The sequence below is a fragment of the Muntiacus reevesi genome, chromosome 10 (assembly GCF_963930625.1).
Source record: "Muntiacus reevesi chromosome 10, mMunRee1.1, whole genome shotgun sequence".
Lineage (NCBI taxonomy): Eukaryota > Metazoa > Chordata > Mammalia > Artiodactyla > Cervidae > Muntiacus > Muntiacus reevesi.
In genome coordinates this window covers 17,585,402-17,598,089 of record NC_089258.1, presented here as the reverse complement: position 1 = coordinate 17,598,089, position 12,688 = coordinate 17,585,402, and the positions used below count along the sequence as shown (strand labels likewise).

Genomic DNA, 12,688 nt, shown 5'->3' with positions numbered 1-12,688 from the left:
GTTCTGTCCATTGTTGAAAGTTGGGTATTGAAGTCCCATGGTATTATATCGCTGCCTATTTCCTGCTTCAAGTCAGGAAATAATATTTGCTTTCTATATTTAGGGTACTCTGATGTTGGATGAATAAAAATTTATAATTCTATTAATATGTCCTCTTTGTAAATTTATTCTTTATCATTATGTAATGACCTTCTTTGTCTCTTGTTACAGTGTTTGACTTGAAGTCTATATAATTATAGCTATCGCTGCTTTCTTTTACTTTTCATTATAATATTGTATCTTTTTCCATTCCTTTACAGTGGTCATGTGTTGATGTGAGAGTTGGACTGTGAAGAAAGCTGAGCGCCAAAAAATTGATGCTTTTGAACTGTGGTGTTAGAGAAGACCCTTGAGAGTCCATTTGACTGCAGGGAGATCCAAACAGTCCGTCCTAAAGGAGATCAGTCCTGGGTGTTCATTGGAAGGACTGATGCTGAAGCTGAAACTCCAATACTTTGGCCACCTCATGCAAAGAGTTGACTCATTGGAAAAGACCCTGATTCTGGGAGGGATTGGGGGCAGGAGGAGAAGGGGACGACAGAGGATGAGATGGCTGGATGGCATCTCCAAATCGATGGACATGAGTTTGAGTAAACTCCCGGAGTTGGTGATGGACAGGGAGGCCTGGCGTGCTGCGATTCATGGGGTCGCAGAGTCGGACATGACTGAATGACTGAACTGACTGACTGACTGTCATTAAAGTTGAAGTGAGTCTCTTGTTATCATGGTACAGTTGGGTCTTGTTTTTTAATTCATAAAACAACTCTAAATTTTTAATGGAAGAATTTAATCCATTTGCATACAGAGGAATTACTGATAGGTAAGGGCTTATGCCATTATTTTAATTACTTATGGGTTTTTGTAGTTCTTTTACTCTTCTATTACTGTCTTCTTTTGTGACTTGATGATTTTGTTGTGGTATGCCTTGATTCTTGTCCCTGTCTTTTGGGTATCTACTAAAGGTTTTTGATTCTTTGCTATCATGAAGCTTACATACAACATCTTTTATTTATGACAGGCTAAGATGATAAGCTTAATTTTGAAAATTAATACATAAAAAAGATCTAAATTTTTACACTCTCTTCATTTTATGCTTTTGATGTCACAATTTACATCTTTTTATATTGTGTATTTATTAACAAAGTATTGCAGTTATAGTTGCTCTTGTATTTTAACCTTTCAAGTTATAAGAAATTTAACCTTCACCATCACAATGTCATTCTGAATTTAACTATTTATTTGCCCATGAGCTTTATACTTTCATATGCTTTCATATTCCTAACTTACAAGCTTTCATTTTGGAATAGAGAATTCCCTTTAACAACTTTCATATAAGCTCCTTCAGCTTTTGTTTATTTATGAAAATACTATGTCTCTCCAATTCTGAAGCACAAGTTTACTGGGTAGAGTATTCTTCAGAGTTTTTCTTTGTTTGTTTGTTTGTTTTTTAATCATCCCATTCCCAATGGCCTGCAACATTCCTGCTGAAAAATCTGCTAATAGGCTTAATGAGGATTCCCTTATATAAAGTCACTTTTCTCTTGTTGCTTTTAAGATTCTATCTTTAACTTTTGATAATTTCATTATAGTGTGTCTCTGGGTAGATCTCTTTGAATTAATCTTGTTTGAAGCTTTTTGGACTTCTTAATCTGGATATCTCTTTCTTTTTCCATATTAAGGAAGTTTTCAGGCACTATTTCTTTGAATATGCTTTCTGCCCTTTCTCTCTTTTTCTTTCTTGAAGACCTAGAATACCTACATTGGTTCACTAAGCGGTGACCCTTAAGTTATCTTTGCTTTCTTCCATTCTTTCTTTTCGCTCTTTTGATTGGATGATTTCCACTGCCTTGTCTGATTCTTTCTTCCACTTGACCTAGTCTACTTATGAACATCTCTGTTGAATTCTTCATTTATTGTGTTTTTCATGTCTATGATTTATGTTTGGTACTTTTAAAAAAACATTTTCTTTTTGTTGAAATTTGTACCTTATTCATGCATTATACTCCTGACCTCAATAAGCATCTTTATCACCATTATTTTGAACTCTCTTTTGGGTAAAACACTTACGCCTACTTCACTAAGGTGAGTTCCTAGAGATTTGTTATTTTGTTTGAAACATCCTCATTTCTTTACTTTTCTTGATTTTCTGTGTTGGTTTCTGTATAAAACAGCCACTTTTCCCAGTATTGACACATTGGCCTTGTATAGGAGATGAACCTCAGCCTGGCCTGAGCTCCTGATTGTCTCTCAAAGTTTTGTGATCAAATCCTGTCTTTTTCCTTAGTGGCTTCCCATAGTTGAGGGTGTGCCAATACTCATCTGTGTCCCCAAAGATGTGGGAAACATTCTCATGCCTGTTTAGGCTCCTGGATCCTTTAACTCCCCGATGCAGCTTAATTGGAAGCCCAATTATCAGGCAGGAACTGGGAAAATCAGGACATTATATATGCAGTCTATCCTCTATCAAGAAGAATCTAGGAATTAGGCATTTTTGCTTACTTACTTTTTGCTGAACCAGGGGAAATGGTTGCTGCAAGTACTTTTGTGTCCAAATAAAATAGCCTTTGTTTTTAAGAAGGAAATGGCAACCCACTCCAGTACTCTTGCCTGGAAAATTCCATGGACTGAGGAGCCTGGTAGGCTACAGTCCATGGGGTTGCAAAGAGTCGACACACGGCTGAGCAACTTCACTTTCACTTTCACTTTAGTTTTTGTTGAACCAGGGGAAATGGCTGCTGCAAGTGCTTTTGTGTCCAAATAAAATAGCCTTTGTTTTTAGTTGTCCCAGGGACTCATGAATGATGAGCCCTGTCAGCTCCCAGAGCTACATGATTTGGCATTTAGTCCCTTGGGTGGTAGTTGAAAACTGGGGTGTGAGATGTGTGGACCAGCTTTCAGGAGTGAAAATGAACACTTGGTCTTATTGTTGGAGCTGGGGGAGATAGCCCACCAGCTTTACCAGGCTTACGGGAGGATCCCAGTCAGCTCCTACATCCAGACTGAATAGAAGCCAGAACCACAGGCACCAGCTAGAAAAATATACAAATTCCTTCCAGGGACTGAGAGATGGGCAATTTTGTTTTCTCCCTCCATGCTGGGCCTGGGGGTATAAACTACAGGGAGTCTTCAAGCATCCTTTCAAAAACTATTTCTTTGCTACAGTACTGTAGGATTCATGAGTGTAGGCTCCACTGGCTTTCAGAGGTAGGTTATTTTGGAGTCTATCCCTCAGGTTGCAGTTTTAAAAGTCAGGATTGTAAACATGTAGAAAGTTCCTTCTAGGGACATGCAGGAGATTTGGTTTCATTGTTGGAGCAAGATGGAGGGAGAAGGCAGGGTAAGTACCCACTGGCTCTTTGGGGCTCTGGGGAGGATTCAGCTCAAATGCAATCTGCTCCCTCTGCCTTAAGCTTGAGGAAATAGCCACAGGGAGTGCTCAATCACCTAATAACAATTGTTTCTTTGCTATAACACTGTGGGACTTGTGAATGGAAGCCCTTTGGTTCTCAGAGCTAGATGATTTGAGGGCCCATCCCTCAGGTGACAGGCTTAAAATCTGGGGCATTAGAAATGTGCCCAAATACTTTACTGATCAGGAAGGGGCTGGGAGTTGATGGTTTCAGAAAGAGTATAAGGCATTATTCTGGGGTGGGGTTTATAGTAAGTGTCTCGCCCTTCACTGTACATTTTCATGTGGGTATTTTCTCAGTTGCCCAATGTGTAGGAGTCACTCAAGCAATTTCTAAACTTCTCTCAGAGGGAACTGATCTGTGTGTAGCTGTAAATTCAGTGCGTCCATGGAAGGAGGGAAATTCAGGAGTCTCTAGTGTCACAATCTTGAGGTACCTGTTGATATTTTCTCAGAACCAACTTTTGGTTTCATTGACTTTTATTATCGTTTTTCTGTTTTGTTTACATATGCTGTATTATTTATTATGTATTATTTATTATTTTTTCCCATCTGCTGGCCTTGGATTAAGTATTTTCTACTTTGTTAAGGCATACTGTTTTCCACAGTGGCTGCACTAACTTACATTCCCACCTACACTATAGGAGGGTTCCCTTTTCTCCACACCACCTCCAGAAGTTGCTATTTGTAGACATTTTAATAATGGTTATTCTGGGTGATGTGAGGTGGTATGTCATTGTAGTTTTAGTTAGAATTTCTCTAATAATTTGTAATGTTGAGCATCTTTTTATGTGTTTTTAGACCATCTGTATATCTTTGGAGAAATATCTCTTTAGATCTTTTGCCCATTTTGACAATACTGATTCTCTAACCCAAGAACATGGTATATCTCTCCGCCTATTTGTCATCTTTGATTTCTTTCATCAATATCTTATAGTTTTCTGAACACAGGTCTTTTGCCTCCTTAGGTAGGTTTATTCTGAGGCATTTTATTCTTTTTGATGCAATGGTAAATTAAATTGTTTCCTTAATTTCTTTTTCTGATTTTTCATTGTTAGTATATAGGATTGCAAGGGATATCTGTGTATAAATTTGTATCCTGCAACTTTACTAAATCCATTAATTAGCTCTAGTAATTTTCTGGTGGCATCTTTAGTGTTTTCTACATATAGTTCTGCATATATGTTCTGCAAACAGTGAGAGATTTACTTCTATTCTGGATGGCTTTTCCTTCTTTTCCATTTCTGATTGCTGTGGCTAGGACTTCCAAAATTAGATTGAATAATAGTCTTGTACTTTTTCTGCATCTATAGAGATGATCATATATTATTGTTTTTTTTCTGGTTTGTTAATATGGTGTATCACATTGGTTGATTCACATATATTAAAGTATCCTTACATCCTGGGATAAACCCCATTTGATCATGTTTTTTGTCTTTCACTTTGTTAATATGGTGTGCTGTAATGATTGATTTGCATATATTGAAGAATCCTTGCATCCCTGGGATAAAGCCCACTTGATCATGGTGTGTGATCCTTTTAATGTGTTGTTGGCTTCTGTTCACTAGTATTTTGCTGAGGATTTTTGCATCTATGATCATCATGGATGAAATTGATCTGTAATTTTGTGTGTGTGTGTGTGTGTGTGTGTGATATCTTTATCTGGTTTTGGAATCAGGGTGATATGGGCCTCGCAGACTGAGTTTTGGAGTGTTTGTCCCTCTGCAATTGTTTGGAATAGTGTGAGCAGGATAGGTGTTATCTCTTCTCTAAATGTTTGATAGAATTTGCCTGTGAAGCCATGTGGCCCTGGACTTTTGTTTGCTGGAAGAGTTTTGATCAGAGTTTCAATCTCAGTGCTTGTGATTGGTCTGTTCATGTTTTCCATTTCTTCCTGGTTCACTCTTGGAAGGTTGTACTTTCTGGGAATTTGTCCATTTCTTCCAGGTTGTCTATTTTATTGGCATATAGTTGCTTGTAGTAGTCTCTTATTATCCTTTGTATTTCTGCCTTTTCTGTTGTAATTTCTTTTTCATTTCTAATTTTATTGTCTTCTCCCTTTCAGCCTCGATGAGTCTGGCTAATGGTTTGTCAATATTGTTTATCATCTCAAAGAACTGTCTTTAGATTTATTGATCTTTGTTAATGTTTCCTTCGTTTCTTCATTTATTTCTGCTCTGATATTTATGATTTCTTTCCTGATACTAACTTTGGGGTTTTTTTCTCTTCTTTTTCTAGCTGCTTTAGGGTTTTGTTGTTGTTGTTGTTTTTCTAGTTGCTTTAGATATAAAGTTAGGTTGTCTATTTGACATTTTTCTCATTTCCTGAGGTAGGCTTTTATTGCTTAAACATCCCTCTTAGCACTGCTTTTACTGATCTCTCAGGTTTTGAGTTGTAATGTTTTCATTATCATTTGTTTCTCAGTATTTTTTTAATTTCCTCTTTGAATTCTTCAGTGACCACTTGATTATTTAGAAGTGTATTGTCTAGCCTCCATATGTTTGTGTTTTTTACAGTCTTCCCCCCCTCAATTATTGCTATCTAATCTTACATTGTTGTGATCAGAAAAAAATGCTTGATACAATTTCAATTTTCTTAAATTTACCAAGGCTTATTTTGTGACCCAAGATGTAATCTATCTTGCAGAATGTTCAATGTGTACTTGAGAAAAAAATGTATTCTGCAGTTTTTGGATGGAATATACTGAAAACACCAATTAGGTTCCCTGGATTGATGTGTCATTTAAGGCTTGTGTTTCCTTATTAATTTTCTGTCTGGATGATCTGTCCATTAGTGTGAGTAGGGTGGTAAAGTCCCCCACTATGATTATGTCACTGTCAGTTTCCCCTTTTAGCATTCCCCTGCTAGCACCTGAGGTGCTCCTGTGCATATATAACTGTTATATCTTCTTCTTGTACTGATCCCTTGATCACTATGTAGTGGCCTTCATTATCTTTTGTAATGACCTTTATTTTAAAGTCAGTTTTATCTGAGTATCGCTACCCTCTTTTTTGACTTACATTTGCATGGAATATCTTTTTCCAGTCCCTCACTTTCAGCCTGCATGGGTCCCTAGCTCTGAAATGGGTCTCTTGTAGACAGCATATATAGGAGTCTTGTTTTTCTATTCATTCATCCAGTCTGTGTCTTTTGGTTGGAACATTTAATCCATTTATGTTTAAGGTAATTCTCGATATGCATGATCCTATTAGCATTTATTTTATTGTTTTGTGTTTGTTTTTGTAGGTCTTTTCTATTATGTGTCCTGTCTAGAGAAGTTCCTCTAGCATTTGTTGTAAAGCTGGTTTTGTGGTGCTGAATTCTCTTTATTTTTGATTGTCTATAAAGCTTTTGCTTTCTACATCAAATCCAAACGAAATCCTTGCTGGGTAGTCTTGGCTGTAGGTATTTTCGTTTCTTCACTCTAAGTACATGCCTTTTGCCTTGAATAGTTTCTGCTGAAATATCAGCTATTAGCCTTATGGGCATTCCCTAATATGCTATTTGTTCTTTCCCTTGCTGATTTTTAACAATTTTGCATTTAATTTTTGTTAGTTTGATTAATATGTGTCTTGGCATGTGTCTCCTTGGGCAAACCCTTTATAGGACTCTCTGGGTTTCCTGAGCTTAAGCTGGCTGTTTCCTTTCTTATGTTAGACAAATTTTCAACTCTAATCTCCTAAAATATTTTCTCATACCCTTTTTCTCTCCTTCTGAGACCCCTATAATTTGAATATTGGTGTACTTAATGTTGTCCCAGAGGTCTCTGACACTGTCCTCATTTTTTTTTTTTTCATTCTTTTTTCTTTATTCTATTCTGTTTCAGTTATTTCCATCATTCTATCTTCCAGGTCACTTAACCATTCTTCTGGCACATTCTGCTATTGGTTCCCTCTAATGTATTTTTTTATTTCAGTCATTTTGTTGTTCATTGTTGATTGTCTGTTATTTCTTCTAGGTCCTTGCTAAACATATCTTGTACCTCTTCAACTCATAACTGTGTCTCCATTTTAATACCAAGACTTTGGATCATCTTTATTATCATTACTCTGAATTCTTTCTCAGGTAGACTGCCTATTTCCTCTTCATCTGTTTGGTCTGGTGGGCTTATACCTTGCTCCTTCATCTGTTGCATGTTTCTCCAGTACTTTGGCCACCTGATGTGAACAGCTGACTCATTAGAATAGACCCTGATGCTGGGAAAGATTGAAAGCAGGAGGAGAAGGGGACGACAGAAGATGAGATGGTTGGATGGCATCACCAACACAATGGATATGAGTTTGAGCAAGCTCCGGGAGTTGGTGATGGACAGGGAAGCCTGGTGTGCTACAGTCCACGGAGTCACAAAGAGTCAGAAACGACGGAGTGACTGAACTAAACTGAACAACAATGATCTCTTGCCTCTCTGGAAGGCCAAGCTTTTTCCTAGACTTCCTCAAATGTCCTATACTAGCCCCCTCAGACTGTCTTCAAGGTAGTCAACCCCAGCCTTCTCCCTGGAGTCTGACTGATGAAGCCTAAGCCTCAATGCCCAGCCCTCACTGGCCATGGTCAGTGTGCATAAAGCATCTCAGGATGGGAAGTGCCAGTGTAAGCATCTCAGGCTGGGAACCCCTAACTCTCCAGTATTTGGACATAGGGCTTATAAGGAGGTAATTAAGATTAAACAATGGCGAAGGATGAGGTGTTTATCCAACTGGGCTGGTGTCCTTATAAGAGTAAGAGATACCAGAGCTCACTTTCTCTCTCCAGCACATGTACAGAAGAAAGCCTGCATGATAACACAGCAAGAAGGCAGCCATCTGCAAGCCAAGGAGAGAGACTTAAATAGAAAACAACCCTGTCAACACTTTAATGAACTTGCAGCCTCCATAACTGAGAAAATAAATTTCTGTCACTTAGTCATTCCAGCCTTTGGTATTGTAATGTCAGTCTTAGCAAACAAATACAATTTTGATACTGAGGGTAATATCTGAAAATATGGAATAGCTTTGGAACTGGGTGATGGGAGGAAGATGGAAGAGGTTTGAGGCACTTGTTATAAAAAGTCTTTTGTCTAAAAGAGACAGTTGGTATGAATATGGACATTAAAAGTGGTTCTGGTGTAGTCTCAGAAATAAGGAACATATTACTGGAAATTGGAGGAAAGACAATCCTTGTTATAAAGTGGCAAAGAACCTGGCCTGTGTTTCAGTGTTTTGTGGAAAGTAGAAATTATGACATAAGCAACAAATTTTGAGCTAAGGAGATTTCTAAGCAAAGTGTTACACGTGCAACCTGGTTTCTCCCTCCTTACAGTAAAATGTGAGAGTAGAAAGATAAATTGAAGGAACTATTAAACAAAATTCTGAGAACTAGAATTTGGAGATTTGGAAAATTCTCAGCCTGTGGATATCTATGTTGCAGAAAATGAGAAGCATGTTCTGGAAATAATACTATGGTGTAGTTAGACATGGTTTAATAAAGAGTTAAGCTTGGAAGCAATCAACCTTCTCAGATGTAGAACTAAAGGTGGCATAGATGGGACAAAATGAAGGCAGGCTGTTAGACTTCTGGGATTCTACAAGACAGGAGAATAGAGCTAACTATCTGACTACATCATCCATCAAGAAGAGGAAAGAATGACCCCAAAGGTGAAACAGAGACGAGCAGGTCTGCCACTTCCAAAACAGGCCCAGAGAGTAAAAGCCTGGGGAGCCAGCATGGTTCTTCCATGGTTTCAGGGGGCCACATACACCTCTGCCACACCCGCCAGACCAGAGGGCTTCTAGTCCCCAGAACTATGATACAACCAGAGACCATTCTCATGCCTTAGAGACTAATAGAATTTGCCTTGTAACGTTTTAAACTTGCTTGGGACCAATCAATCCTTTCCACTTTCAGAATGGGAATGTGAACTCTCTGCCTGTCCCATCATTGTATTTTGAAAGCAAATAACTTGTCTGGTTCACAGGTTCACAGCTGGAAAGGATGAAATGCACTTCTAGTCTCATCCACACTCAACTTAGATGAAATCTGGGTGAGATTTTTAATATAGAGATGAACTTGAAATGGGCTAAGACTTTTGCTGCTGTTAATTTGGGGTGAATGTATTTTGTACTTGAAGAATGTGAATATAGGGAGTCCTGAGGACTGAGCTGTTAAGACTGAATTGTTCCCCCAAATTAACATATTGAAGTCATAACATAACACATAGTCATGACTTTATTTGATGACAGGGCCTTTAGAAGGTCATACGGTAAAGCCCTAACCCAGTATGGCTGGTGTCCTCAGAAAGAAGAGAGAGAGTTACCAGGAAAGTGCACACACAGGGGGAAAAAAATGACCATTTTAGGGCTCAGCAAGAATGCAATCATCTGCAAGCCAAGGGGAAAAACTTCAATAACAACCAAACTGCCTACACATTGATCTCAGACTTCTAGTCTCCAGGACTATGAGAAAATAAACTTCTGTTCTTTGAGCTACCAAGTCTGTGGTATTTTGTTATGGCAGCCCTGGCAAATTAAAACACATTGCCAGTGCAGGAAGTAAACCATAAATCAACTATCTTATGATCACTGAAAAAATGCAATTGCATTTTTTTTTCTCAACTGCATTTTAAGGGAAGTGGAATATTTCCTAGTGATTTCTGCCTCCTAGACACTCATGGGGAAGGAAAGGAAATATCAACAGAACAGCTCCTGTGGCAGGAGGTGATGGCCAGACTTGGTTTTACTATGCCTGTGGAGGTGAGACTTCTGGCTAAAGCCACGACCACACTCCCTACACACATACGGCTTCTCTCCTGAATGTGTCCGCTGATGTCTGATGAGGGCTGACTTGAAGCCAAAGCCACGTCCACACTCATCACACACACATGGCTTTTCTCCTGAGTGTGTCCTCTGGTCAGAGGTGAGTTGGATCTTCAGACCAAGTCTTTGCTCACATACTCCGTACACATCAGCTTCCTCCCCTGAATGTATCCTCTGGTGTCTGGTGAGAAGTGACTTGAAGCCAAAGGTACGTCCACACACTGGACACAGAAAAGGCTTCTCCCCTGTGTGCGTCCTCTGGTGTCTGATGAGGGTAACCTTCTGACCAAAGCCACGCCCACACTCAGAGCACACATAAGGCTTCTCACCTGTGTGCGTCCTCTGGTGGCCCATAAGGGAGACTTTCTGGCTAAAGCCACGCCCACACTCGGAGCACAGGTAAGGCTTCTCCCCTGTGTGTGTCCTCTGGTGTCTGATGAGGGTGACTTTCTGGCGAAAGCTGTGCCCACACTCAGCACAGACATAAGGCTTCTCGCCTGAGTGTGTGACCTGGTGACTGAGGAGCAGTGACTGCTGCCTGAAGCCACGCCCACACTCCAGGCACAAGAAGGGCCTCTCACCTGAATGCGAGCTACGGTGTTGAAGGAGTGATGCCTTCTGGCAAAAGCCTCTTCCGCACTCTGGACACACAAAGGGCTTCTCTTCCAAGTGTGTCCTCTGGTGCAGGATGAGGGCGATCTTCTGGCGGAAGCCTCTCCCACACTGCTGACATACAAAGGGTCTCTCCCCGGAGTGTATCCTCTTGTGGTTAGTTAAGGAGGATGTATACCTGAAGTGTCGCCCACACTCCCTGCACATGTAGGGCTTTTCCCCTGAGTGCTTCCTCTGGTGTATGGTGAGGGAGGACTTCCGGCCAAAGCCTCGCCCACACTCTCTGCAACTATACGGCTTCTCTCCCGTGTGAGTCCTCTGGTGTTTGACGACGTCTGACTTCTGGCAGAAGTTTCTGCCACATTCAGGGCACACATGATGCTTCTGGAGGCTAAAGAGGCTTGATTTTGTGCTAAATCCTAGTCTATAGTTTTCACATATGACTGCTCCAGATTCTGAGATGTTTGTCTCTGTCAATACTGCATCTGCCTCATCAGAGATCATCCCCTGATCTATTCTTCCACTGCTATTGCCTCCCTGGTCTACTGGCTGACCTTGAGATGAGCTGAAACATGCCCCTGAAGTCCCACTCAGCTGCAGCCTCCCAAACACAATGCCAGAGCCTTCTCTCTCTCCATCTTCTACTTTTTCTTTCAAGCAGCTTGGAGCTCCTAGTAGGAAGCGGCTTTCTGCAGATGAACCTGGGAAGATCTGAAGGGAGTGACCACAGAACACATATTGATGGAGGATCTGTGGACCGGAAAAAGTCACCGGGCAGGAGAGACAGGGCTGGAATTCTGTTCTTTGTTCTGCTGGAGAGAAAGTGTCAGTAAAAATCACCAAAGGTATCTTGTGGATGGTAACACTTGTCTAGCTCTCATTCCTCAGATGCTCCCACACAAAGACTTCCTTCAAAGACCTTCCTTCCAACCCATGGTGACATATTAATGCATACCTTTTACAACACATAAAATCCACATAATGAGCCAGCTTTAAGTATCAGCCCAGCTTAAGGAGTTTTAAGAAAGCATCACAGGCAGCTCTAGCCCTATAAATCACTGCCATCAGAGTTATACATGTGCCCCCAATACAATTATCCTACAAGCCACAGTCATTAATACCAGTGTAAACAATATCTACAAACATATGCTTTTACTGAGAGTTAAAATACATAACTTATTACAAATTTCTTTAGGGATTTTTCCTATAAGAAAAGATGGAGTCCAAAAAGGGAATCACTCTACAGTTAGACTATAAAGAAAGCTGAGCAGCAAAGAATTGATGTTCTTGAACTGTGGTGTTGGAGAAGACTCTTAAGAGTCTCTTGGACAGCAAGGAGATCCAACCAGTCCATCCTAAAGGAAATCAGTCCTGAATATTCACTGGAAGGACTGATGTTGAAGTTGAAACTCCAATACTTCGGCCACCTGATGCAAAGAACTGACTCATTTGAAAAGACCCTGATGCTGGGAAAGATTAAAGGTGGGAGGAGAAGGGAAATGACAGAGGATAAAATGATTGGATGGCATCACTGACTCAATGGACATGAGTTTGAGTAAACTTCGGGAGTTGGTGATGGACAGGGAGGCCTGGCGTGCTGCAGTCCATTGGGTCACAAAGAGTTGGACACGACTGAGCGACTGAACTGAACTACTTCATGGAGGCAGTATAGAGGACAGGTCAGAGATCCATGTGGGAAGTGAACCAGAAGGTGTTTCCTATCCTAAACAAGTATTTCCTAGAGGATTATGTGCTGGGACCTCTAATATGGTGTGTGGATTTGGCAGTGAAACACAGAGACATAGTCTAGGCCTACAACCCCTTAAAAGATTTTGGC

General features: G+C 40.2%; 1 protein-coding gene across 2 annotated transcripts in view; it reads right to left on the bottom strand.

Annotated features, from left to right (window-relative positions):
• Positions 1–9,674: 9,674 nt before the first annotated feature.
• The window catches only part of ZNF169 (zinc finger protein 169), an 86,344-nt gene continuing 83,330 nt past the window's right edge, over positions 9,675–12,688 (bottom strand). For both annotated transcript variants that reach the window (XM_065946881.1, XM_065946882.1), the window contains one exon: positions 9,675–11,663. In XM_065946881.1, the coding sequence (XP_065802953.1) occupies positions 10,114–11,663 (1,550 nt within the window). In that variant the 3' untranslated portion in view covers positions 9,675–10,113. The remainder of the gene's footprint in view (positions 11,664–12,688) is intronic.